The sequence below is a fragment of the Bos javanicus genome, chromosome 8 (assembly GCF_032452875.1).
Source record: "Bos javanicus breed banteng chromosome 8, ARS-OSU_banteng_1.0, whole genome shotgun sequence".
Classification (NCBI taxonomy): Eukaryota; Metazoa; Chordata; class Mammalia; order Artiodactyla; family Bovidae; genus Bos; species Bos javanicus.
This window is the reverse complement of record NC_083875.1, coordinates 25264561-25288702: the sequence shown is the minus strand read 5'-3', so window position 1 is coordinate 25288702 and position 24142 is coordinate 25264561. Positions and strand designations below refer to the sequence as shown.

Here is a 24142-nt window from a genome sequence, read left to right as displayed (position 1 = left end):
AGAGGGCAGGCTTCTCGGGGGCAGGGACCTTCTCTCAGCCATCTGTGTATTTCTCTATGCCTCCACAAGTGTCTTAGAGTCATGCTTGGCACATCTCATGAACTCACTGAATTATAGTGATGCTCTCCCTATATTAGCTCCCCAGGGAAGTCTGAGCTTTTCTTCCAAGTCAGTACAGGTCACAACCAATCTCCCACTCTGCAAATATTAACCAAGGCCATGCTATGAATCAGGCAATATTTGATAATAAGATCCATCTGGTGCCCTTGTAGGGTTCACAGCCTGGAGCCAGAGAGACAAGAAACAAGGACTTAAGATTCATGCTGTAATGGTGGGGGCCTTCTCCGAAGGGCATGGAAACTCAGAGAATAAAGCTCGAAGATACCAGACACTACTTAGCAGCTTGGACAAGTAAGGTCCACTTGCATTCCACAAACTGTCCTTCTGGGGCAGCTTATTCATCTAATAGCATCTGGCCTGATTTTTATTCTTAAAAGCAAAATATTAAAAATAAAAGTCTTGTCCTGCATAAGAACATAGATTTTACTTATTTATTCTAAATCTACTTTTGAGATACAACCTTCAAGTTATTCTAATTTTTGCGAAGCATCATGTAAAACCAATGATAAGGTTCCATTGACATGAATGGAAATCAAACTAGTATTGTAATAAAGTAATTTATAAAGCATCTTTAGTAAATATTTTGTGAATGGACCGCATAATAAAGATGATTAACATAATTTAACTGTAGTATATTTACAGGCATAATCATAGGACTAGTTTCTGTAATTAATAAGAATCTTTACATAATTTACATAATCTCAAGCCGTGGGCAAACTCATCATATAACGAAATGAAATAGCCTGATTTCCTTATTAAGGCTTTTAAAAATAATTTTCTGTAAGAATGACCTTTGGAGTCACAAGTAAGGCTCAGATCTGTCCAGGTATGAATTGGTTCTGTCATCTCTCCTAATGGGGTCACCTTATCACTGGAAATAGGGTGCCTTCCTAAATATTTTGGAAAATTTCCAATGTATTTCAGAAGTTGGTATCTTAAAGAATGAAATTCTGTCCTTTATTCCAATTTCTTGCCTTTCCAGGGACTTTGCCTAATCCGTCATCTTTAATCCTTCCCTTCCTCCTCAGCCTATAATCATGCTTAAGTCTTTCAACGTGGCAGCCTTTCTCTTGACGCCAGCTATCCTACGGGCACTGCTCTCACTTGCTTTCTCGTTATGGCCAAACCTCTGGAAAGGTCAGTCTGTGCGGTGCCCCTGCATCCTTAGGGCTCCTTCGGTCACTTCTTAACTCTGCACCTGCCATTTGTCAGCATTTCACCACTGAACCTATCCTCACCACTTTTCACCTCCACTTGCCTGGCTCTCTTAGTGGCATCTGGTATTCCTCATTCCCTTCCTTGAAATCCCCTTCAATGTTCAAGGACCCCCAAATGTGCCCCATATGTGCCACCATTCCCCAGGGTCCCCTCCTCACTCCTTCTGCCTCACATTCTCCCAAGGGACCCAATGGACCACTGCCCGACTACTGACGATTCCCACATTCGGAACTCTGGTCCAGGTCCTCTCAGCCAATGGACTTCTGAATATCTTCACTGGGAAGTCCCTCTCATGGTTAAACTCAATGTGCCCCAAACTTCCTTATATCATCTTCCTTCCTAGGAATCTGCTCTTCCACTTGTATTTTCTATTGGTGATTTCCTCACTCCCTAGGTCATCTTAGAGGTCCTCCTCTCCCTCATATCCAATGAACTGCCAAGTCCTTTTGAGTCTACCTTTGAACACTTTAGATCCAACCCTTCCTGCCTGGATGTCGGTTACAGTCTCTTAACTGGTTTCCCAGCTTTTAATTGCACTGCCTGCATCCTTCTAATTTACCCTTCGCATGACTTGGAACGTGTGCTCAGTCGTGTCCAGCTCTTTGGTATCCTATGGACTGTAGCCTTCTAGGCTCCTCTGTCCATGGGATTTTTCAGGTAAGAACACTGGAGTGGGTTGGCATTTCCTCCTTCAGGGGATCTTCCCAACGCAGGGATCAAACCTGTGGCTCTTGTGTCTCCTGCATTGGCAGACACGTTACACTGTGCCACCTGGGAAGCCCTATGGCTTGGAATGCTCTCTGTTTAGTTGCTTCTAAAGACTCTGCTTTAGGCATTTCATCTTTCAGGAAGCTTTTCTCGAGTCCCTTTCCTGGGCTGGCAAGCTACCTGGGTACCTTTCTCTATCACAACACTCTGATACCTATGCCATCATGGCAGTTCTCATAGAAACTCAGAGGTGTTTTATTCACTCTCTCTCCAACTAACCTGTGGGCCCCTCAAGACAGGGACGCTTCTTTTCATCTGTCCCCCCAGTACTTACATCACAGACTGGTCCTCAGTGTTTCTGAACATGGTAACGTTAATACAAACAACAAAGGGACTCTTACAGCATGTGTGCATGCAAGCATGCTTGCGTGTGTGTGTGCTGGTGTGAGGTGCTTGGAGTTCTTGCTGTATGCAAATCTATTTGAAATTTACATTCTTTTGGTGAGTAGAAAAAGGAGGATCCAGAAACACACTGTAGGAAACTCACCAGACTCGCTTCTTGGTTAATGTAGAGATTAAATCTCCAGAGTCTAATTGTGTTTACAGTTAATGACTGTCTATTTTGAGACTCTCTCTGCTTTTTTTTTTTTTTAAAGATAATCTAATCAAGTTCAGGAAAAATTGGGATTTTACAAATAAAAAAACTCACAGCAGGTATCAGACGGCAAAATATGATGTTTCAGGCAAGGAGTCAGTTTACTGACCTTAGCTGGGGCTGACATGGCTTGAGAGCTACTGTTCTTCATCATTTTGGGTCAACTATTTTATTATTTTAGGAGCTTAATTTTTTGAACAGTTCTCTCCTGGATACACAGATACAAATGGCTCCCACAAACATTCACAAAGCGGTTGTGTGATCTGTTTTGGAGTTCTGAGCCAGGCAGGGGCTGCTAGATAGAAGGTTTGAATGTCTCTCCCCTGTTCCTATCCCTTCACCCTGTGGATATCTAAGAGACAAATGCGTAATGAATTGCTTTACCGAGGCAGGCTTCAGATCCAAGATTTGCCAGCATCCAGCCCCACTACAGCTAAGGGGTAGAAAAGAGGTCTTTGGAGTCAAAGCTCATATATTGGGTATGTCTCTCTGCCAATGGCCTATGACACTGATGTATTCATTTGGGCAGTTTTGATTTGTTCACAGCAGTTGGCAAATGGTAGGTGCTCAACAAATATGTGTTGAAAGGTTACTCTGACTTGTATTGATATATAAAAACCAGATTTTAGCTCTGGCTAACATTTATTCTGTAGTAGTCAGTGTTTCACATAAACCCATCCTCTCCTGTTACCTGGATCTCATGTGTCAGCAAATGGTCAGTTAACTTGTGTTCTTCTATTTTTTTTTTTGGAATCCTCAACTTTACATTGTAAATTGGTGCCTGTCAATCTCATTTGAAATGTGGGTTTGTAACAGAAGTGGCGGGACCTGCTGTGGGTTCTTAATTAAATGGGACTGAAGGTTTAGTGGCCCATGACTAAGACGGGATGATTCCGTTCATTTCAGATTTAATCAAAAGAGAAATTTACCATGCTTAATTGAACATGCCAACTTCCTGGTATAACAGATTTCCACTTTTTTTTTTTTTTAAGAGAAGGCTTCATGGAAGTGGGAAATTATATTATTAATTTATAATAACAGTATTCAAGTTTGACTGATGAAGGCGACTTAGCATTTTAAGCTCTGGGGATGTCAGAAATAGACAAAAAAAAAAAAAAATCCATGATTCACTTCTGCTGCCACTTAACATTTTCTACGTATGTGATGTGGCAAAATCTGCCTTTACTTGCCAGGTCCAATCTTTCTGCTTTTACTGCTGATGGTTTAGATCATGAAAATAAGATGCAATGAAGTTTGAAGAGCTGGATGTATTCTAATGAGAAGACTTCCTTGGTTCTGGTTTTCAGGAAGACCATGAATTTATCAACTCAGCTGATTTGATCTTTCCTACAGATCTGATGCCAGTTTCTAGTTGGTTAGTTTAGTTATGCACACGCACTAGACTGCTGTCTTCCTGAGATCCAGCCCCAGGGAAGGACTTGTAAGAATACATCTCTAAAACAGTAATGTGGTTAATAACCGGCGAGTTAAATCTGTTTGTCTTTTGGAGAAGGCCCAGCCTTAACAGACAGCATCTGTTCAAGTGCCCAGAAAAATCATCCGGTTATGGAAAGTTGGACCGAATGACTTAAACCATCAACCTGGAATGAATGAAGCATAACATGGTGCTGGAAATGGTGTCGTGCATAACAGAGCTGCCCTCATAGGTAGCTGGGAGGCACCCTGCAGGGACCTCAGAGTTTCTATAGGGATATCAATGATCATGAGGCAAGAAGGATACATGCTGGGCTGGAAATTGGATATCCTGTGTGAGAGGAACAGCCTTGTCACTTCATTTGGAATGGACAAAGACTTCCATCAGAACTCCACCCTGGATTTCACTCAACGTTAGTAAAAACTTGGACTTCTCAAACAAGTAAATCAGAAGCTAGTTACCTTGCAAAAGCTCATCTGCTCTGTAATGAAATCAGCTTGAACCTCTGTTCAAAGGACTTATTTCAATTTGTTGTTTAAGGCTCATGCCTTCACTGTGCGGAGAAGGGAATGGCACCCCACTCCAGTACTCTTGCCTGGAAAATCCCATGGACGGAGGAGCCTGGTAGGTGGCAGTCCATGGGGTTACACAGAGTCGGACATGACTGAGCGACTTCCCTTCCCTTTCCCTTCACTGTGAGTGGGAGTGTAAATTGATGCAATACCTTTGGAGGGCAATTTGGCACTACTTTTCGAAGTTTAAAATGTGTATGTCCTTTGATCTGTCATTTTTATTTCCAGAAATTTATTTTAGATGTTTGTTTATACTTCAAAGGGCTTCCCAGGTGGCACAGTGGTAAAGAATCCACCTGCCAATGCAGGAGACACAAGAGACATGGGTTTGATCCCTGGGGCAGGATGAGCCCCTGGAGTAGGAAATGACAACCCACTCCAGTACTCTTGCCTGAAAAATTCCATGGATAGAGGAGCCTGATGCTCTACCGTCCATGGGGTTGCAAAGAGTCAGACGTGACTGAGCAAACAGCACATACATTTATATCTTCAATTTAATAGAGTTTATTATGTGGGCAAAGAAGATGCTCATGTAGCACTGTAATAACTAAATGAATAAAAATGGAACTATCCTAAATATTCATTGACAGGGGACTGACCGAACCTGCTAAAAAGGAATGGGAAGAGTAAAACAGTGCTAATATGGAAATATCTTAGATATATTAATAGACAAAAGCCACGTATAGAACAGTGTATAGAAGAAAAGAGAATATGTTAAAAAACTGATAAAAGTGGTTAACTCTAAGGAATGAATGGAGTAAGAGGGGTAAGAGGGGGACTCATTTTACTGTCTTTCCTTATGTAATGTTTGCTTTTTACCTTTGCATGCATGTAATGATTTTATAATAAAAAGAATGGTTAAAATTAATTTGCAATTTAAAATTTCTACTGTGTCAAAAGTTTGGATTTACAACTAAAAGAGACTATAGGTTTCATGGGGGCAGTTGTTCTTTTAAGGGTCCTTTCCACAGGAACTAATGGACTATTTGTTGTATTTAACCACACTAATAGTTTGGCTATCAACTGGATCAAATAATACACAAGTGTTTTAGTTCAGATGCTATGGTCCAGGAACCTACCTATCACAATCTTGGTGCCAGCGTAACCAAAATGCAAGATCAAGTTTTCTGAAGGTTCATCTTAAAGACATATCTTAAAGGCAGACTTGCAAACTACATCTGCCAACACACTTCATAAAGGCCATAAAGCGTCCTTGGCTTCTCCAGAGAAGGGGGACTGCTGTCTGAGGCAGACCACTCCATCTTTGGCCATGTCTGTAGGAAGGGTCCTCCTGTGCTGGACTGAACTCTCTGTCCCTGAATTGAGGAGGCTGATCTCCTTCTTCAACTTTCCCCACTCCCAGCCGGACTCATGGGGTTCCCCAGAGCTCCTCTCTCCTGGAAAGACAGACCTTACTTCATCACTGCAAACTGCCCATGAGACCAATCCAAAGAAAGAGGCTCTAAAACATTTTTAAACCTAAAGAAGTTTAAAAACATGGTGAGGTTGTTGCCATCCCATGCTACATTCTTGTTCTCTTCAGCAAAGCCTCCAGGTCATCCATCACCATTGAGATGCTTATCACCAAGTGGCTCTGAAAATCCCTGGTCTGACTCAATCTCTCAGTCCTGCCATCAGTAAATTTCATACATTCTTAACTTCTGTGAACGTTGTCTTTTTGTTCCTATTGAGCGTGGTTGTTTCTTGATGGTCCCTTTTCTCCTGTGACTCTTGAAAGTGACACTATTTTGCTCCAAGTGCTCTTTACCTTATTCCATCCTCCCTTCCTCATTACTCATACATGAATTCTCTGTCCTTCTTTGAAGCCCAGGCCGATAAACTGTACCACTTTTACCTCAACTGACTTCCTAGTCATGCTTCCCTCATTCCCGAAGATACTGGAACACAGTTCACTATTTTTATCTCCACCGTTACTCGTGTTACCATCCATGGTGACTTTACATGGGTGAACCCTGCAACACTTGGCTCCTTACCACCCTAACCTACCCTCTTTCAGCTGCCCTTTCTCACCTTGTCCATCCACTCCTGCAGTTAAACCTTGTCACTGGCAATAACAGTACCATGTCCAAACTCCTGACTTGAAGCATCTCACATTCTGTCCATAACTCTTATCTTTCAGTTCAGTTCAGTTCAGTCGCTCAGTCGTGTCCGACTCTCTGCGACCCCATGAATTGCAGCACGCCAGGCCTCCCTGTCCATCACCAACTCCCGGAGTTCACTCAAGACTCACGTCCATCGAGTCAGTGATGCCATCCAGCCATCTCATCCTCTGTCGTCCCCTTCTCCTCCTGCCCCCAATCTCTCCCAGCATCAGAGTCTTTTCCAATGAGTCAACTCTTGGCATGAGGTGGCCAAAGTACTGGAGTTTCAGCTTTAGCATCATTCCTTCCAAAGAAATCCCAGGGCTGATCTCCTTCAGAATGGACTGGTCGGATCTCCTTGCAGTCCAAGGGATTCTCAGGAGTCTTCTCCAACACCACAGTTCAAAAGCATCAATTCTTCGGCACTCAGCTTTCTTCACAGTCCAACTCTCACATCCATACATGACCACAGGAAAAACCATAGCCTTGACTAGACAGACCTTTGTTGGCAAAGTAATGTCTCTGCTTTTCAATATGCTATCTAGGTTGTTCATAACTTTTCTTCCAAGGAGTAAGCATCTTTTAATTTCATGGCTGCAGTTCTTTGATCTCATCTGTCAATTCATTAATGCCATCACCTTTTTACAGCCCTCCTTTAGAACAAGTTCTTCACCTGGTTTCTGGGATGCTATTCTCTCCCCATCCTCTGCCTACCCCAGTCTCCTTTGCTGTGCATTCTCCCCTCTTCCCAAACGCTACACTTAGAGTTCCCAGGGCTCAGTCCTTGGCCTCCTCTTTTCTACTGATTAGCTAGGTATTCTTATTTAGTTCTATAGCTTTAAATGACTTATAGTCTATGACTTTCAAATTTACATCTGTAACCCTAACTTTTCCCCTAAGCTCCAGACTCCAAATCCACTTTATCCATATCTCCAATTGTTGTTGTTCAGTCATTCAGTCGTGTCTGACTTCTTGTGATCCCATGAACTGCGCTACACAGGCTTCCATGTCCTTCACCATCTCCCAGAGTTTGCTCAAACTCATGTCCATTGAGTCCATGATGTCATCCAACCATCTTATCCTCTGTCACCCCCTTCTCCTTCTGCCCTCAATCTTTTCCAGCATCAGGGTCTTTGCCAATGAGTCAGTCCTTTGCATCAGGAGGCCAAAGTATTGGAGCTTCAGCATCAGTCCTTCCAATGAGTTTTCAGGGTTGATTTCCTTTAGGATTGACTGGTTTGATCTCCTTGCAGTCCAAGGGACTCTCAAGAGTCTTCTCCAGCACCACAGTTTGAAAGCATCAATTCTTTGGCATTTGGCCTTCTTTATGGTCCAATGCTCACATCCCTACATGACTACTGGAAAAACCATAGCATTGACTAGACAGACCTTTGACTATATTAGCATGAGTTCTCAATCTCACTCCAAAGCTTACTCTGGTCTCAGTCCTCCCCATCAGCACACAGTTTTATGAAAGCAATGTTTCTCTGTTATGGAGAGATTGCAAGTTGCCTATTAATATCTTCCTTTTTCATTTCCTAGTGACATACCATCTAAATTATTGGGGACAGTAAGTCACCCAGCTTGACATACTACATTTCCAAGCTTCCTTGAACTGCTGCTGCTGCTGCTGCTGCTAAGTCGCTTTAATCGTGTCCGACTCTGTGCGACCCCATAGATGGCAGCCCACCAGGTTCCTCTGTCCCTAGGATCCTCCAGGCAGGAATACTGGAGTGGGTTGCCATTTCCTTCTCCATCCTTGAACTAGATGTAGGAAAGTAGTGGAGTTTTGTACAGATTTTACTTGGAAGGTCTAAAAGGAAGCCTCCTTAAAAAGAAGACAAAATAGCTGGGGAAAATAATTTTGGGAGTAGGAAATGGTAACCCAGTCCAGTATTCTTGCCTGGAAAATCCCATGGACAGTGCAGTGGCACCTGGCAGGCTACAGTCCATGGGGTCGAAAGGAGTCGGACACAACTGAGCACGCACAAGACTTCTTGAAACACAGATGTGACGGTGGAGCTGTAGCGGCAGCCACCTTGGACATGAGGTGCCCTTGAGGTTGAAAGTCATATATTAAGATGGTGGAGCAGAAGGATGAAGGAGTTTGGGTCTTGGATTATTGTGAAGCTTCCATATCAGCCATGTACAGCTTGCCTCTGGACCTCTTTTACTCATGAAAGATACACTTCTATCTGACTTAAGTCCTGTTAATTTGGATTTTCTGCTAGAGTTGAACCTATCCTGCTTAATATATCAGAGTATATAACACAGTCTCACCAGTTCAAAGCCAGGATTAAAATATAATGTGAAGGCCACAGATAGCACCAAGTACCCGTTTTAGGATTACATTTTCAGAGGATATCTTTTGGGCAATGGAAAATACCAATGAACAGTATTACAAAATTCAATTTCTTTTTGAAAAAGAACTGGAATCTGTGCTAAAGTGTTAGTTGCTCAGTCGTGTCTGACTCTTTGTAACCCCATGGACTGCAGCCCACCAGGCTTATCCATCTATAGAATTCTCCATGCAAGAATACTGGAGTGGTTTGCCAGAGGATTTTCCCAATCGAGGGATTGAACCCAGGTCTCCTGGGCAGATTCTTTACATTCTGAGCCATCAGAAATATTTCACTGTAGTTATGAATGTAAAATAACTGGCTAGACTATGTAATCTTCGGGTGCTTCTGTTTCTTTGAAATTTTCAAAACTCAGCCACACGACTAACTGAGGAACCCATGATTCATATAAGACATTATTAGTTTCTTAGCTTGGTAAAGGGGTTATTGGTTGCCATGAAACTAGCTTTAATTTCAATAAGGAAAAGATCATAATTATTCTTACCCTTGATATTAAAACAAACTTGTCTTTGTTCATTTATACAAATGAACAAAGATTGACTTTTTAAATAGTGGGGAAATTATTTTTCTAGATATGGCTTCTGTTAAATGGCAATGAGTTTAACATAATACATTGCATATTTGCAAAGTGTCCTTAGTCATGAGTTCTGTTTACCTACTTATCTGCATGTCTTTATGAATGTTTATCTCCAAAGAGCAGAGATGAGTAGTTGTGTATACTGCCACTGGTGGAAAGGCATCTCTTTGAATTCCTCGGTTCCATCACACAAGCTTTCTTTTGAACTAACTTTTTACATTTTCATTTAAAAGGAAGCCAAGTTCAATTTATTGAGGATTTTCCAGAGTGATAATGGTATGAATTTGGGTTATCTGGAGATGAGAAATAAACTATGGGTTCCTGATTTATTTTTAAACTCAAGTATAGCTGATTTACAATGTTGTGTTAGTTTCAGGTATATAGCAAAATGATTCAGTTATATATATATGAATATATATATATGTATATGTGTATTCTTTTTCAGATTCTTTTCCATTATAGGTTATTATAAGATACTGAATACACTTCCCTGTGCTGTAGAATATGTTTATCTGTTAAACTATGGGTTATTTACCTTAAGTAAAAACTGGAGATTGCCCTTCCAAGAATATTAAGTATCATCCCATGAAGAGATAAAGGAATGGCTGCCCACGTAGGGGGAACTGAGGTCACTAAAAGACTGTCCCTGGAGCCACTTGCTTGAATCTCTGGAAACATCTTGTTACAGATCAAGTCTAGGAACATGATTCATTCAGAGCAGATGCTCAGCTATTATCAAGTGAACACATTAGTATCAGGTGGTTGGTAGGGTGGGCGAGCCATCACCTTGGGAAGCAGGAATGAGGGAGTGGAGACATGGCCTCTTTTGAGAATCCCGTCCTCATTTCCACTGGGCTCCTTGGCACCTTGGGTTTGCCCACCATGTTACTCATCTTGCTGCCTGTGTTCCCCACTGGAGTGTGAATTCTTTAGGAGTAGAGCTATCTTTAATCTCCACGAGCCCTGTACTCAGTCTAATGCCTGGTCCAGAATGGGTGTTGCTGAACAAATAGGTTAGAGAATGAATGCTGTTGTCTAGTTGCTCAGTTGTGTCCAACTCTTTGTGACCATAGGGACTATAGCCTGCCAGGCTCCTCTGTCCATGGAATTCTCCAGGCAAGAACACAAGAATGGGTTGCCACTTCCTTCTCCAGGGAGGGAATGAATGAGTGAGTGGATACAATTCTGCTGGTTCAGGGTAGGAGAGGAAGTTGGGTGTGGCCCAGGCAGCTGTTCTGATTTAGGTTCTGGGCACCTGAGACAAGGGAGGGAGGAACTGGGCTCTGAGGGGAGGGGCAAACTTTACAAAAAATGTTACAATTTTTCCCAGTGTCTGAGAGTAAGCAGTGAAAAAAATATTTAAAAACATTAAATTTAATATTTAAATTTAAAATATTAAAGTTTAAAATTTTTAAATATTAAAATTTCATTGCAGCATGCAGGATCTTTGGTTGCAGCATACAAACTCTTAGCTGTAGCATGTGGGATCTAGATCCCTGACTAGGGATCAAACCCTGGCCTTCTGCCCAGAGGGTGGAGCATTAGCCACTGGACCACCAGGGAAGCCCCAGATCGTTTTACTAAAATAAAAATTTAAATGTCTAGTAATCAAGTACAGAGGCCATGTTTCAGTCAGTAACTGTCATTCCTTAGTCTGTGGTTCAACTTTTCCATGATCTGGTCTCCATCAAGCCTTTCTTCCTACTCCTACACTGCAGCCAATCTGCACTGTCCAGTTCCTTATACCACCTTGCCGAGCAACCGCAGTGGAGCTGAGAAGGCGGTGAGTGGTCCTGAGTTCAGGTTCCACATTGCAACTTACTACCTCTGAGTTCCAGAGCCAATCACTTTGCTTCTCTGAATCTTAAAGTTCCCACATCTAACAGAATACTTGTTTGGGCTTTGGTTTTCTCATCATCAGTAAAATCGACCTTGTGATCATTACAAGGATTAAATTAATATACATAAATTTAATATATATTAATATATTACCCTCAGAGCATTGTGCCTGGCGGGTGGGGGGCACTCAGTAAGGCTTGGTGTGGCCCCTTCTTTCATCCCTCAGCCTGGTGGGCCTGGTGGGAACCAGTCTTCCTACCCCAATGTAACCCATATTTACTGATCTTTTAGGGCCCAGGTCAAAGACCACCTTCACAAAATCCTCTCCTTCCCCATCCCCCACCCTTGAAAGCAATCTTTCCCCTTCCTGTAGCCCGTTATCTTTTTTCTGAATACCTATGGGACTTACCACTCTCTTCCTGGTGGCGCAGTGATTATTAAAACTCAGTGTTTTATTTCTCCCCCATCTGTAAGTTCCATGGGGGCAAACTGTCTACCTTTTAATCTTGTACTTCAACGAAGACCTAGCAGAATAACTTGCATAAAGCAGGTGCTTAAAATAACAGACTGAATACGTGCAAGACAATTCTCTATACTTAGTAGATCATCACGCAATTTTTCTTAGGATGGGGGTGGCATATGTAATTCATCTTTCCACTTAATCCACTTTAGGGAAAAAAAGCAGGCCTCATTGCAAGTAGCTTACTTCACACAACATCCAGAGAAATCTCCAGAAACAGTTACAAATAATGACTGGTCACATGGGCAAGTATAATAAAGCCGTGTCAAGGGCTAGTCACATTTCTAAAATTGTGAAAAGAAATGCTCAAATGGAGAGCGCTATTTCTTGAAGGCTAAACTAGTCCCCTATTGCCCATAACATCTTCATCTTTATCATACTTCCTTAAGTTGTGTAACATGGAGATGCTATAAATCACAGTTATTATTATTATTTTCAGTGAGAGGAGGAATTTGAAAGTCATGCATGGCTGTTGCCAGGTCTGAGGTTACTGAACTGGCCTTGAGTCTTTTAGATGGAATCCCAGAATTAGGTTTAAGCCAGGCCTGGCTTGTCGTGGAGGCAGCTGCCAAAAGGGTGTAATATGAGGTGACTGGATGGAGACCCACCCCGCCCCCACCTGCTGCTCCAGTCATCCTTTCCATGAGTGCCTGAGAGGGATTGCTATGTGTTTGGAAAACTTGTGAGTCTTTCAAAGGTTACTATTCTAGATAAAGGATAATGCCTTAACCAGCATTTCTAAAAGAGTCCCACAAGAGGCTCCATGGAAGAATGGTTTCTCTGACCAAAATAGTCTGGGCAATACGGCAAACTCTATCCCTCTGCGTGCATGCTAACTTGCTTCAGTCGTGTCCGACTCTTTCTGACCTTATGGACTGTAGCCTGCCAGGCTCCTCTGCCCATGGAGTTCTCCAGGCAAGAATACCGACATGGGTGGCCATTTCCTCCTCCAGGGGATCTTCCTGACTCAGGGATTGAACCCATGACTCCTGCGTTGCAGGCGGATCCTTTACCACTGAGCCACCAGGGAAGCCTCCATCCCTCTATACGATTTATTATTATATGCTACAGTGCGCAGGTGCACATGGAAGGAAGGCTCTGACAAGTCACATGGTAAAGAAATCTATTTAGCTTAATTCAGAAGCTCTCCCGCTTACTTAATAACAAAATCAAGCTTGCTTTCTTTTTTTCCCCCGGATGGCTGCAAAATCCCTAATGACATGATCTGATAGTAATATTTCATAGAATTTACTTTAAAAATGCTCCCTTAGCTACCTTTAGCTATCACTGTAACTGGGATGAATTTTCAGCTAAGAATGGGACACAAAGGGATATGCATGAAGGGATGGGCAGTCCAGGGAAGGATAAGGAATCTTAAAGGTGACCCAGGAAGGTCCCCAAACACAATTTTACAGTTTTGCTACGGGCCGGTCATGCTTCTCATGCTAGACATTATTTTGACTCTGTTTGCCTGCTTAGAAAGCCCGGCTGTTCGATATCAATTGGTATCATCAGATCAGAAGCGGCACTTTTGCATCTTCATGTGATGTTGAATTTTCTGGTGTGGGGAAGAAGAGAAAGGGAGCACTCCAATGGCAATTTGCTCCCATAGATGTGGGAAGAGGAAGGAAAGGAAGGGTAAGGGAGAAACAGGTCAATAGAAGCAACAAGAAGCCAGAAGCAGCTAAGGGCGGAAGGCAGAGGACAGGATGGAGGGATGAGAAAGAGTGAGGGGTTGTGACTACTCAGGTAGAAGGTAGCAAACCCACTGGCCACTCAAGCTATGAAGTTTAGACTGAGGGCTGTGAGATGCCTGGAAAAGCAATTAAATTATAAAGTCAGTGAGCCCCAAAGTTTTGGCTTCCCAAGCCAATCATCAAGCAAAATCAAAGTGGTGTGAAGACATGGACTGAAAATAACAGCTGGGACAGGAGCCTTCCTTTAAGGCAGGGACTACTCTTTCTGTCCCCATGGTGGTAGGATACGCTGGTAGGTAGCTTTCTGCCTTTAGGGCTTTCTGCCCAAGGATCTGCACTTCCCCCACGTTGTTGGGAGGGCCTTGGGTTACAGTAGAGCCCAGTCTGAGATTCTAACTGTGGCCCGCTGCTTTAGAAAACACCACCATGGTTAACTGACAGCACAGAGATAAAAGTAAAGAAGGACCCAGAGCTTTGCAGAAGCCAGAGTGGGGAGGGGCTGAGAAGGGCCTTCCTCTTATCGAGGGCTGTCTGACATTCTGCCTCCTGCATGCAGAGCAACTAGGAGACCTTTGGCAAACTAAGGCAACTCAGAAATACTAGAAGCTGAAAACAAGATATGCAACACTCTGGGGAGTTTCTCTCATGTTGAAGGACAAAATGAACTGATCCCCTTCCTAGGGTACCTTTAGCTCTCTTGTCAGTATCAGTGAAAAAAGCATGTGAAAACTCCAAATGTTTTCATAACTTACAAATATCATTTATTAGTCAAAAAGTAGAGGTATGTGTGGGATTAGGACAAGAGGACAACTCCTTTTACCAGAATGCAAAAATTTTAAGTTGCTGTTCCACGGTGCACTTATTTCAGAAAAGTCACTGACTTGGGGAAGACTGTGCCCTGGGACAGTGTGTGGAATTGTAGATGCACTGAAAAATAAATCTCTGCCAGACTTCATTTACTCAGGGGAAATGCTCAAAACAATATGTCCAATCTCACACGGTGTGAACTCCAATATATACAGCCCCACTGGCTGGAACAATGACCCTGGCCTCTCTCAGATGAGTTAGCATGGGTTGTGGGAGAAAAGGACAGGGGCCTACAGTCCTCTGCATCAGAAACAGGTCTCCATTTCGAATCTAGGGATTCCTTTAGATTGCTCATTCCTTTGCATAAATCAGAATATCACCAGAAGATACATATCTCCCCCCACCCCCAAATTAGGGGCATATTAAAAGGAAGTGTCGGTCTGATGTATTTTTCTATGTTGTAAGCATGTGGAGGAACTAACAGTGATCCAATGGGTGTGGGCTTGTGTTTACATTGCTGACACCATTTCACTGAGTGTGTTACACGACTGAGATGGTTTGGATCGTTTGAATGGAATAACATGATCACCCATGGTATTGCATGTCTCCAATTCCAAATCAACACAATGGCAGCAACTAGACGAAAATGCAGAAAGAATTATAAATCACACAATGTCACTGAAGTCATGCAAAGAGGGGGAAAATAAAGACTAAAAAAATGGGCAAGCCACAGACACCATAAATTAAAAAAAAAAAGCCAATGAATACAATTCTAAAATCATTCTTACCTTCTTCAGTCATTGTGTCATAATATTTTAGTTTTCCATATGATCCAAGTTCTACAACATCACAGTAAAAGACACAAAGATAAGGAACGAGCTGTAATGCAAGAACTTTGTTTTTTACACATTCTTAATTAATCAGATTCAGAGTTATACTGTCAAATTCCGCAATCGTAACTATATAGAGATGTGCAAACATGGGCCATGTGGCAGACGGCTTTCACGGCCCATTTTCAGAAATCACTTAAAATATATTATCCCACTAGGGGTAGGATGTGCCCTGCATTACAGAACAGGACACAGTTATTTTAACATCTGATGAAACAGAACACTTGGCGAAGATATCTTCACGGCAGGTCCAGCCTTGCCCTGTCATTTTTAGAGATGATATGCCAAGAGGAAGGGCTGGACCAGAGACCCTTCCGAGGTTTGTAGAGACCCACTGGGGTGTGTAGATGCTGGCACTCCTTGCCAGGAAACAGCAGTCCCAGAAGTTCATTTCATAGCTTTTCTCCAACAGAACTACTTCCTAGAGGTTAATAAGGAAGGAAGGCTACCTGGGAAAAACCCCAAATGAAAAACCATGTTCTAAACTTCCCTTTCATGTCTAATCTCATATTACAGGCAAAAAGCACTGAATACCATGGGTGCAACATGCTTGGAAGGGCTGGGAAAGGTGCAAAAGACTTCGGGAGGAAGTGGGAGGCATGCTCCCAGGGAAGGGCAGGTGGCTCAGAGCAGCCACAACTCCATGCTCAGGGCATCACCTGCCGCCACGTAGCCTGCAGAGGCCAGGAGGCAACCTCCTGGATGCAGCTCAGGAAAGGCCTCGGCTGCGATGGAAACTGCTGGCCGAAAGCAAGCTCGTCTGAGTCAGCTGGTAGAAGCGGCATCTTGGAGAGGGGGACAGAAGAGGTGGGGACACACCATTTCTGTTTTCTTCCTTCAGTTCTAAAACAGAAACTTTCATTCCTGTCCATCTGAAAATTCCAGATTGTTTGAAGCAACATTTTGAGCAGGTTAAAAATATTTTCCTGGTCATCACAACACTCTCCCAATAAACTTAAGAGATATTAATGAGATGTGAGATACTCCTGTGATTCTGTGGAATGCTTCCATGGCTCATTAACTTGGTGGGCTGCTAAAAACTCCCATATGAATGGACTAATAACTGATGGGTTCTGTGTACAAGATAAGGCTCTAGTTTAAAACACAATAATAAATATTCTTCTCTTTATAGTATATATTATACACATTCTTTTTCCATGTGCCTAACATTTTACCTAAAGCTATTTTAACACACTAATACAAAATTATGCCTTGGGGAGAAAAATCACCTCATTTTTACGTTTCTGCAAAAGCCTAACTATTCTGGATTTTGTTAGACCCATGACAAAGGATGCAAGTGCTTCAATAAGAAATTGAATTTTGCATCCAAACAAGAAGGCTTTTAAAAAAATTGACTTCTAGGGATTGCCTTCAGTTAAAAAAACATTTTTTTTTCCTGCCATTTTAAGAACAGTAGTCTATTATACAAGTGATACTGCCAAAGTCTGGGATTTTAAGGTGATCTAAATTCCTTCGTAAATATTAAACACATGTTCATGGTGGCTTTACACATAATCTGTGCCTTGTGTGTGAGTGGTGTGATGTGTATGTATAATCCTGCAGTAAGCTGATGAATTATACCAGCCAACTAATTTTTTTGTAACCTCCACTCTTTCCCTGAGGTAAAGCAGGCGAATAAGCAGCTGGCATTCTCTTTCTTTGCCAAGGAAACAGAATGTGGAGTTCATGTTTGCAAAGTTGGGTCGAAACCATATTTCTACACAGTGGAGATACACTACTGCATTTTTGCCTTTTGAGATGCTACCTCTCTGTACACACACACACCGGTCTTCATGTATCAGTCCCAAACTTTCAAACATCTGCTAGAGACAGATGTGATTAAGTCTTTACCTCCTCTCTCAAGGAGCCAGGTATAAACACATACAATCATATTCTTTGATTAATTTATTAAATTAATACCAACATGGTCAAAACTGGATCCAGGGGTGGTTGACAAAACTCACACATTCTTGCTGCTGTGGCGATTCCTAGATTGTTCCTTAGCTACTTCCTTAGATGAGGACTGGGGCAGGGGGACAAGACCTGGACAGGATATACCAAAAAGGAGGCTAAAGGTGGTAGAAGAGAAGGAATCAGAACAGTGAAAGGCTGAATGACAACAGGTGATGGAGTGACTTGAAGCACAGTGAAGAAGGTGGGCAAGGAAACAGTATTTGCCCAAGTGAAGAGAATCATGTTTGGTGCTTACTTAAAAAAAGGTACACGAACCAGCCTGTTGGAATAGAGTTTTTATCATTGACCTCAATGGGATAGTGAGACAGTGAACTCGGCACCTCAGTTCTTCCAAATGGTCAGGGTGGTCTCCTGGGGCTGGTGGGACAGTATCTCCAACAGCCAGCGCCTCCCTTCCTTGAACCAGGGGCTCAGAAGGTGCAGGAAGAGGGGTGCGACATGTGACTAGTGCGCATCCCTAAGTTGGAGCACATTTGCACCCAGCTAGCGTCCCACAGCCCATGGACACCTCATGGAAAGCGGCCTGAGAGGCATGAATGAAAACTCACCTGCAAGCGGCAATGGGCTCCCGTCAGCACACTCCCCATGGACAGTAGCCATGGCAACTTTAGCACCATTGGATTAGGATTCAAAGTGGTCCCAATCCAAACTGAATTTCTTGGGATAGGAGGGAGGAGGGAGGGGGATCAAGAGGGGGCTGTTTAATACCATTGAATAACTTCCATTATGTCAACTGAGCACGAGGCAAAGGGATGAATCAGTAGTGAAGATCATCCTGATTACCATCCAGTGCCTCTTCTCTATAAGATTTCTCTAAGAAAAAGTCTGGAACCCAGTGGCTGGTGTTTGAGACGAGCCTATGAGCTGATCAGCTGCCTAACATGGCATGATTGCTCACCATTTGGGCAGGTGGATCCATGGGCATCCAAGCTCCTGGGGCTCTAGGAGAGCCTGAATCTACTGATATTCCTCTGCCCACTGCCTCTCAGGCCTTCCAGCAAGGTCATCACCTGACTTTAACGTACCTCTGAATTCTTGTCCGCCATCTTGGTTGATAAGTCAAGGAAAAGATCTTCAGTCTCAATGGATCTGCAACTAAGAACTAGTGCTTTTTGGCCCCTAATTTCTTCCTTTCTTAAAAAGGGCATGGACACAGATTTCTCCTTCCAACATTGACCTTCTCAGTTCCACTTTTGGAACCTCTGGCATTCTCAACCCCTTTCTCAACAAATTTCCCCAGATAGGAGCAGCACCTTCCAGGCCTCAAAATTCTGACATATAAAACAGAAAGTCAACAGAAAAATCTATGCTGAATTCATTTTGTTAGAATAAAGAGCAGAGGTAGAGAAATCAGTGAAAGCAACATTCATTAAGTGTTGGTTGATGGAAAAAATAACTTGTGTGTTTTCTTAAATCAAAGAGCTGCTTTATTTTTGACACTGAGTTTGTAGATCTAAAATTTAGATTTTAGATTTTCTTAACACAGAGATTAGTTCCTTGGTAAAGTTGTCTAATACCTATTAAGGAAGTATGCAGATATCAGATTACATCACATCCAGGAAAGGATTATTTTCAGTAGCTAAAAGAAGTTAAGAACACAGGCTTTGAAGCCAGGGTCCAGGTTTGAACCCAAGATCTGCCACTTTTTAGCTGTGTGACTTTGAGCAAATTGCTTTGCCTTTCTGAGTCTTGGTGTCCTCAGCTATAAAAGGGCATGCTTGTATTAATATCTATCTCACAAAGCTGTGGTGAAGAGTAGGTGAGATAATAATACCCACTAAGCAATCAATAATAAGCAGCTTCATTATTGCAAGCATCACCAAGAAGAGTGAAAGAGAACCCATGGCATATGGAGCAGAACCCTTAAGAAAACTTGCTATTTTACACAGGTTTGTTGAAACTAACTCAACAGTATTTACAGAAGTTTAAAATAGCTAATCGGTATCCAACAATAAAAGATATTCTTCCCTTTGAGCTAGAATTTAAAAGAAATTTCTTCATCCTCCTCCTCTTCTACTCTCAAATCTGCGAAGAATGTCAAAACATGGACCATAACCATGGGAACAGGATGTGAAAAGCAGACCCTTCATCCTTCTGATCACCAGTGTTCCAGCTTGGGACCTATGCACCCTTCCCTGTAATATTTGCAAAGTCTGTCTCTCCAGTTAGGATGTCCATATCTTGGAGACTGAGACTGTATTCCTCTTTGGATCCCTCCCAACTAGAACAGTGCTTTTTGTGTATCACATGCGCTCCTTATATTTCTTAATCAAAGCATATAAAGGCACAGCTCCCAAATAACAGTACTTTGGTTTGTTGAACTTCCCTGGACTTGCTGAAGTCAGGACGGCAGACACTGATACTTAAGGCTTCTGGACTGCTGATCCCATAATATCGCTATCAAGGTTAAGGAGGGTAGGGGAAGGGTAGTTTGGGATTAGCAGATGCAAGCTATTATACCTAGAATGGATAAACAACAAGGTCCTATGTGTATAGCACAGGGGACTATACTCAATATCCTGTGATAAACCATAGTGGAAAAGAATATGAAAAATAATTTATATATGTATAACTGAATTATTTTGCTGTACAGTAAAACTGACACAACGCTGTAAATCAACTATACCTCAGTAAAATAAACTAAAAAAACAGAGGGCTTCTGAGACAGTTAAGATAGCTAATTCAAAGCTTGGTTCTATGACTTATGAGCTGGTGATCTTCTCTGCACCTTAGTCTCTTCTTCAGTAAAATAGGGACAAGAACAATAAATACCTATTTTCAGGAGGGTTTTTGGAGGATCAGATAAGAACATATCTATAATGCACTTTGTGTCATGTGGCACAGGTATCCTTAATAATTGGTACCTCTCTTCCTTTTTTGCATTTATTGACTGTTTATTAGTACTCAAGCAGCTCCGCATGCTCTATTTTAATTAAACCTCTATTTTAATTAACCTAGAGTATGATACTCTAGGTTAGATCTTATTGTCACAACTGAGGGATCATCAGGTTATTGATTTAACCGAGTTCCATGATACACCCTATACTCAAACCCAACTTTTCTGAAGCAAGGCTTATGTAGTATTAATAACTGCTAGATACTAATTCTCAATTACAAAAGAAAGTTACTTTGGTATCGTTTCAGTGAACAAGATGCCAGAGATTCTGAAAAACTAGTACAAAAATTGCAAATTAGGGCCTTTAAGTGTAGAAGTAGATAATTTTATGTACTTCAGTAATTTTAAAGATTTTATATTTAAAAGAATGCAATAACATTCATCATCATATCCTTAAGCATTAAAAATAATTTCCATTAAGAAATTCTTTCCATAAAGGCATAGAATACTGCCATCAATTTTAGAAAAAAAATGCCTATGTTAAAGTGAATGTTAAATTTGGTGCTTAAAGGAAAATGTTTCAGACACTTGATATTTAATCCATTACTTGATTTTTAAAAAAAATTATTTATTTTAATTGGAGGCTAATTACTTTACAATATTGTAGTGGTTTTTGCCATATATTGATATGAATCAGCCATGGGTGTAGATGTATTCCCCATCCTGAACCCCCCTCCCACCTCCCTCCCTATCCCATCCCTCAGGGTCATCCCAGTGCACCAGCCCTAAGCACCCTGTCCCATGCATCGAACCTGGACTGGCGATCTGTTTCACATATGATAATATACATAATGTCAACAAAGGTCCATCTAGTCAAGGCGGACCATAATTTTTCCAGTAGTCATGTATGGATGTTAGAGTTGGACTATAAAGAAAGCTGAGTGCAGAAGAATTGATGATTTTTAACTGTGGTGTTGGAGAAGACTCTTAAGAGTCCCTTGGCCTGCAAGGAGATCCAGCCAGTCCATCCTAAAGATCAATCCTGGGTGTTCATTGGAAGGACTGATGTTTAAGCTGAAATTCCAATACTTTGGCCACCTGATGCAAAGAGCTGACTCATTTGAAAAGACCCCGATGTTGGGTAAGATTGAGGGCAAGAGGAGAAGGGGATGACAGAGGATGAGATGGTTGGATGGCATCACTGATTCAATGGACATGAGTTTGGGTAAACTCCGGGAGTTGGTGATAGACAGGGAGGCCTGGCGTGCTGCAGTTCATGGGGTCTCAAAGAGTCGGACATGACTGAGCGACTGAACTGAACTGAACAATGCTATTCTCTCAAATCATCCCACCCTCGCCCCCACAGAGTCCAAAAGACTGTTCTGTACATCTGTGTGTCTCTTTTGCTGTCTTGCACATAGGGTCATCGTTATTATCTTTCTAAATTCCATATACATGCATTAGTATACTGTATTGATGTTCTTCTTTCTTACTTATTTCACTCTGTATAATAGGCTCCAGTTTCATCCACCTCATTAGAACTGATTCAAATGTATTCTTTTTAATGGCTGAGTAATATTCCACTGTGTATATGTACCACAGCTTTCTTATCCATTTGTCTGCCGATGGACATCTCTCTTCCTTGTCTGCCAAAGTTCCAATGGGAACCTCTATTTCAGCCCGGCATGAGGTTGTTAAATCTTATCAGACTCTCATTATCTCTGTGGGTGGGCACCAATGTCAGTGTCAAAACTTGAAATGTGCAAGTCAAGACCCCACAGCCCTCCTTCCCCAGGTGCCTTTCCTTAAACACAAGGAAGAATGTCAAAAGGAAAACTTTCAGTTTAATGAAAGGCTGCCCTGGCTAACTTCCAGAACCATGTTTGGTAGTATTAACATTTTAGTCTAAGGTGTTTTCTTTTTTTTTTAATTTGTGAATTTATTTTCATTATTGAAGTTTTGTGAATAAATAGTATGGGAGTTATGTATTTGTCATTTCCCATCCACTCCCTACAAACATAACATTTATATTTGTAGATCCATACAATTTTTTAAAGTTCCTTACAGTGCTTGATTTGGGTTGACTTTGTTTCTCTTCTCTTGCTGTGTGAAAATTTTTTGTCAAAATCAATATGTATTCCGAGCTAAAAGATATTTCTAAGTCAGCCCAATTGAAAGCTTTTTGATTTACCTAAAAAAGGGCTGTACGGTCCACCAAAATTAATTGCTTTCCATTAAAAGGCTTTCTTTGGTCATCACTCCTTTATAACAATTGTTCTTGTCAAGGCAAGTACTTTTCTTAAGTCAAAAAAAAAACCCTTAAGAGATGGAGGTTAAATGAGGAAACAACCATATTCTCACTTCAGACTCAAGTCAGAATAAAAGGAATATTTTAACCTTCAAATTCAAATTCTCACTCAAAAAAAGCTTTCAGAGCACTGACTCACTGCACAAGTTCTGCTTAGCAATCTGTAGGGGAATAGTGTTTGTGTGTTAAACTTCCCTGAGAGCCTCCTAACTGAAAACACAGTTGCCTGGGGACACGCTACCCAACGTGTGGTAACATATCTATGTCATACACAAGGTGTAAACAGAGGTGATTTCGTCCTATGGAGTTCTCATATTCAGCTCTTGCAAATCTATGCTAACGAGTGCTTCTTTTTCTTCTATGGGATTAAAATCTCTCACTTAGGCTTTTGGAAGCAAGCCAGTACGTTTGCAAATGAAAATAAAAGGCTGAACTTGTAAGTAACCTTCCCTCAGCTACTGAGTGTCAAGTCGGATTTATGTCCTTACATACATCACTGCCTCTTAGACATTTATCACCTGATTTTCACACCCTCTGAATCCAGCCCCTTCATAAAAAACTCACTCTTCCTTTTCAAGCTTCCAGCAAACCCAGACACACTTGTTTTGCTTTGTTCTTGTTTTGGTCTCCCTTACTTCCTACATGTATTTCCTTGTTAATGTCAATCGGCTGATATCATTCTGAGGCCTCAGTCCCTTAGAACTACTGATACTACATTGGTGGCCAAATTAGGGATCACAAAGATCCCCAGCAGCTGGCCCAGTGATAAAGCACCCATGAACCACAGGGGCCAGGTGTGTGGGTGAGGACAGTGGACCGAGGCCAACATAGGGAGCGGTAGGGACTGTGGAAAAGTGGCCAGTGAATGCCTAAAGGGGTGACAGCCTCTTAGCTCCCACTCCATGAGGAAAGGCTGGGACAGTGTTAAGAGATCTGATTATTCCAGGGAAGCCAGATATCTGGACTTTTATGTGAAAATTCCTGACTTTTAAATGCTGGAGTGTGTGTGTGTGTATGTGTGTGTGTTAGTAGTTCAGTTGTGTCTGACTCTTTGTGATCCCATGGACTGGAGCCTGCCAGGCTCCTCTGTCCATGGAATTCTCCAGGCAAGAATACTGGAATGGGTTGTCATTCCCTTCTCCAGGGGATCTTCCTGACCCTGGTATCAAACCTAGGTCTCCCACACTGCAGTTTTTTTTTTTTTTACCATCTGAGCCACCAGGGAAGTACCTTAAATGTTGGTAACCAATTCCAAATTTAAAAAAAGCAAACCACTCTGGGCTTGGTTTAAAATCAGGATGGTGAGTCCAATTTTCTTATAAATATTAGTGAATGAGTGAATGAATGAACAAGTGAGACCAGGGAGGGGTCCTTGCTCAGCTACCCTTCTGGAAAAGCCAAAGGCTTTGGTTCCCTTCCTCATTTCCCTTGAGGCTTACCTATCTCCCTTGGTGTAGGTACCACCGTGTGCTTATCTCTGACTTAGGAGCAGACTACGAGTCTCATCACCTCAGGCTTCTCTGG

At 42.0% G+C, this 24142-nt stretch overlaps 1 protein-coding gene across 3 annotated transcripts in view; it reads right to left on the bottom strand.

The window, feature by feature from the left end:
• Positions 1-24142, bottom strand: part of SLC24A2 (solute carrier family 24 member 2) — a 292349-nt gene that overhangs the window by 60421 nt on the left and 207786 nt on the right. For 2 of the 3 annotated variants that reach the window (XM_061425191.1, XM_061425193.1), the window contains one exon: positions 15399-15449. The exons of the other annotated variant lie outside the window; for it this stretch is intronic. In XM_061425191.1, the coding sequence (XP_061281175.1) occupies positions 15399-15449 (51 nt within the window). The remainder of the gene's footprint in view (positions 1-15398; positions 15450-24142) is intronic. 3 annotated transcript variants of the gene reach the window in all.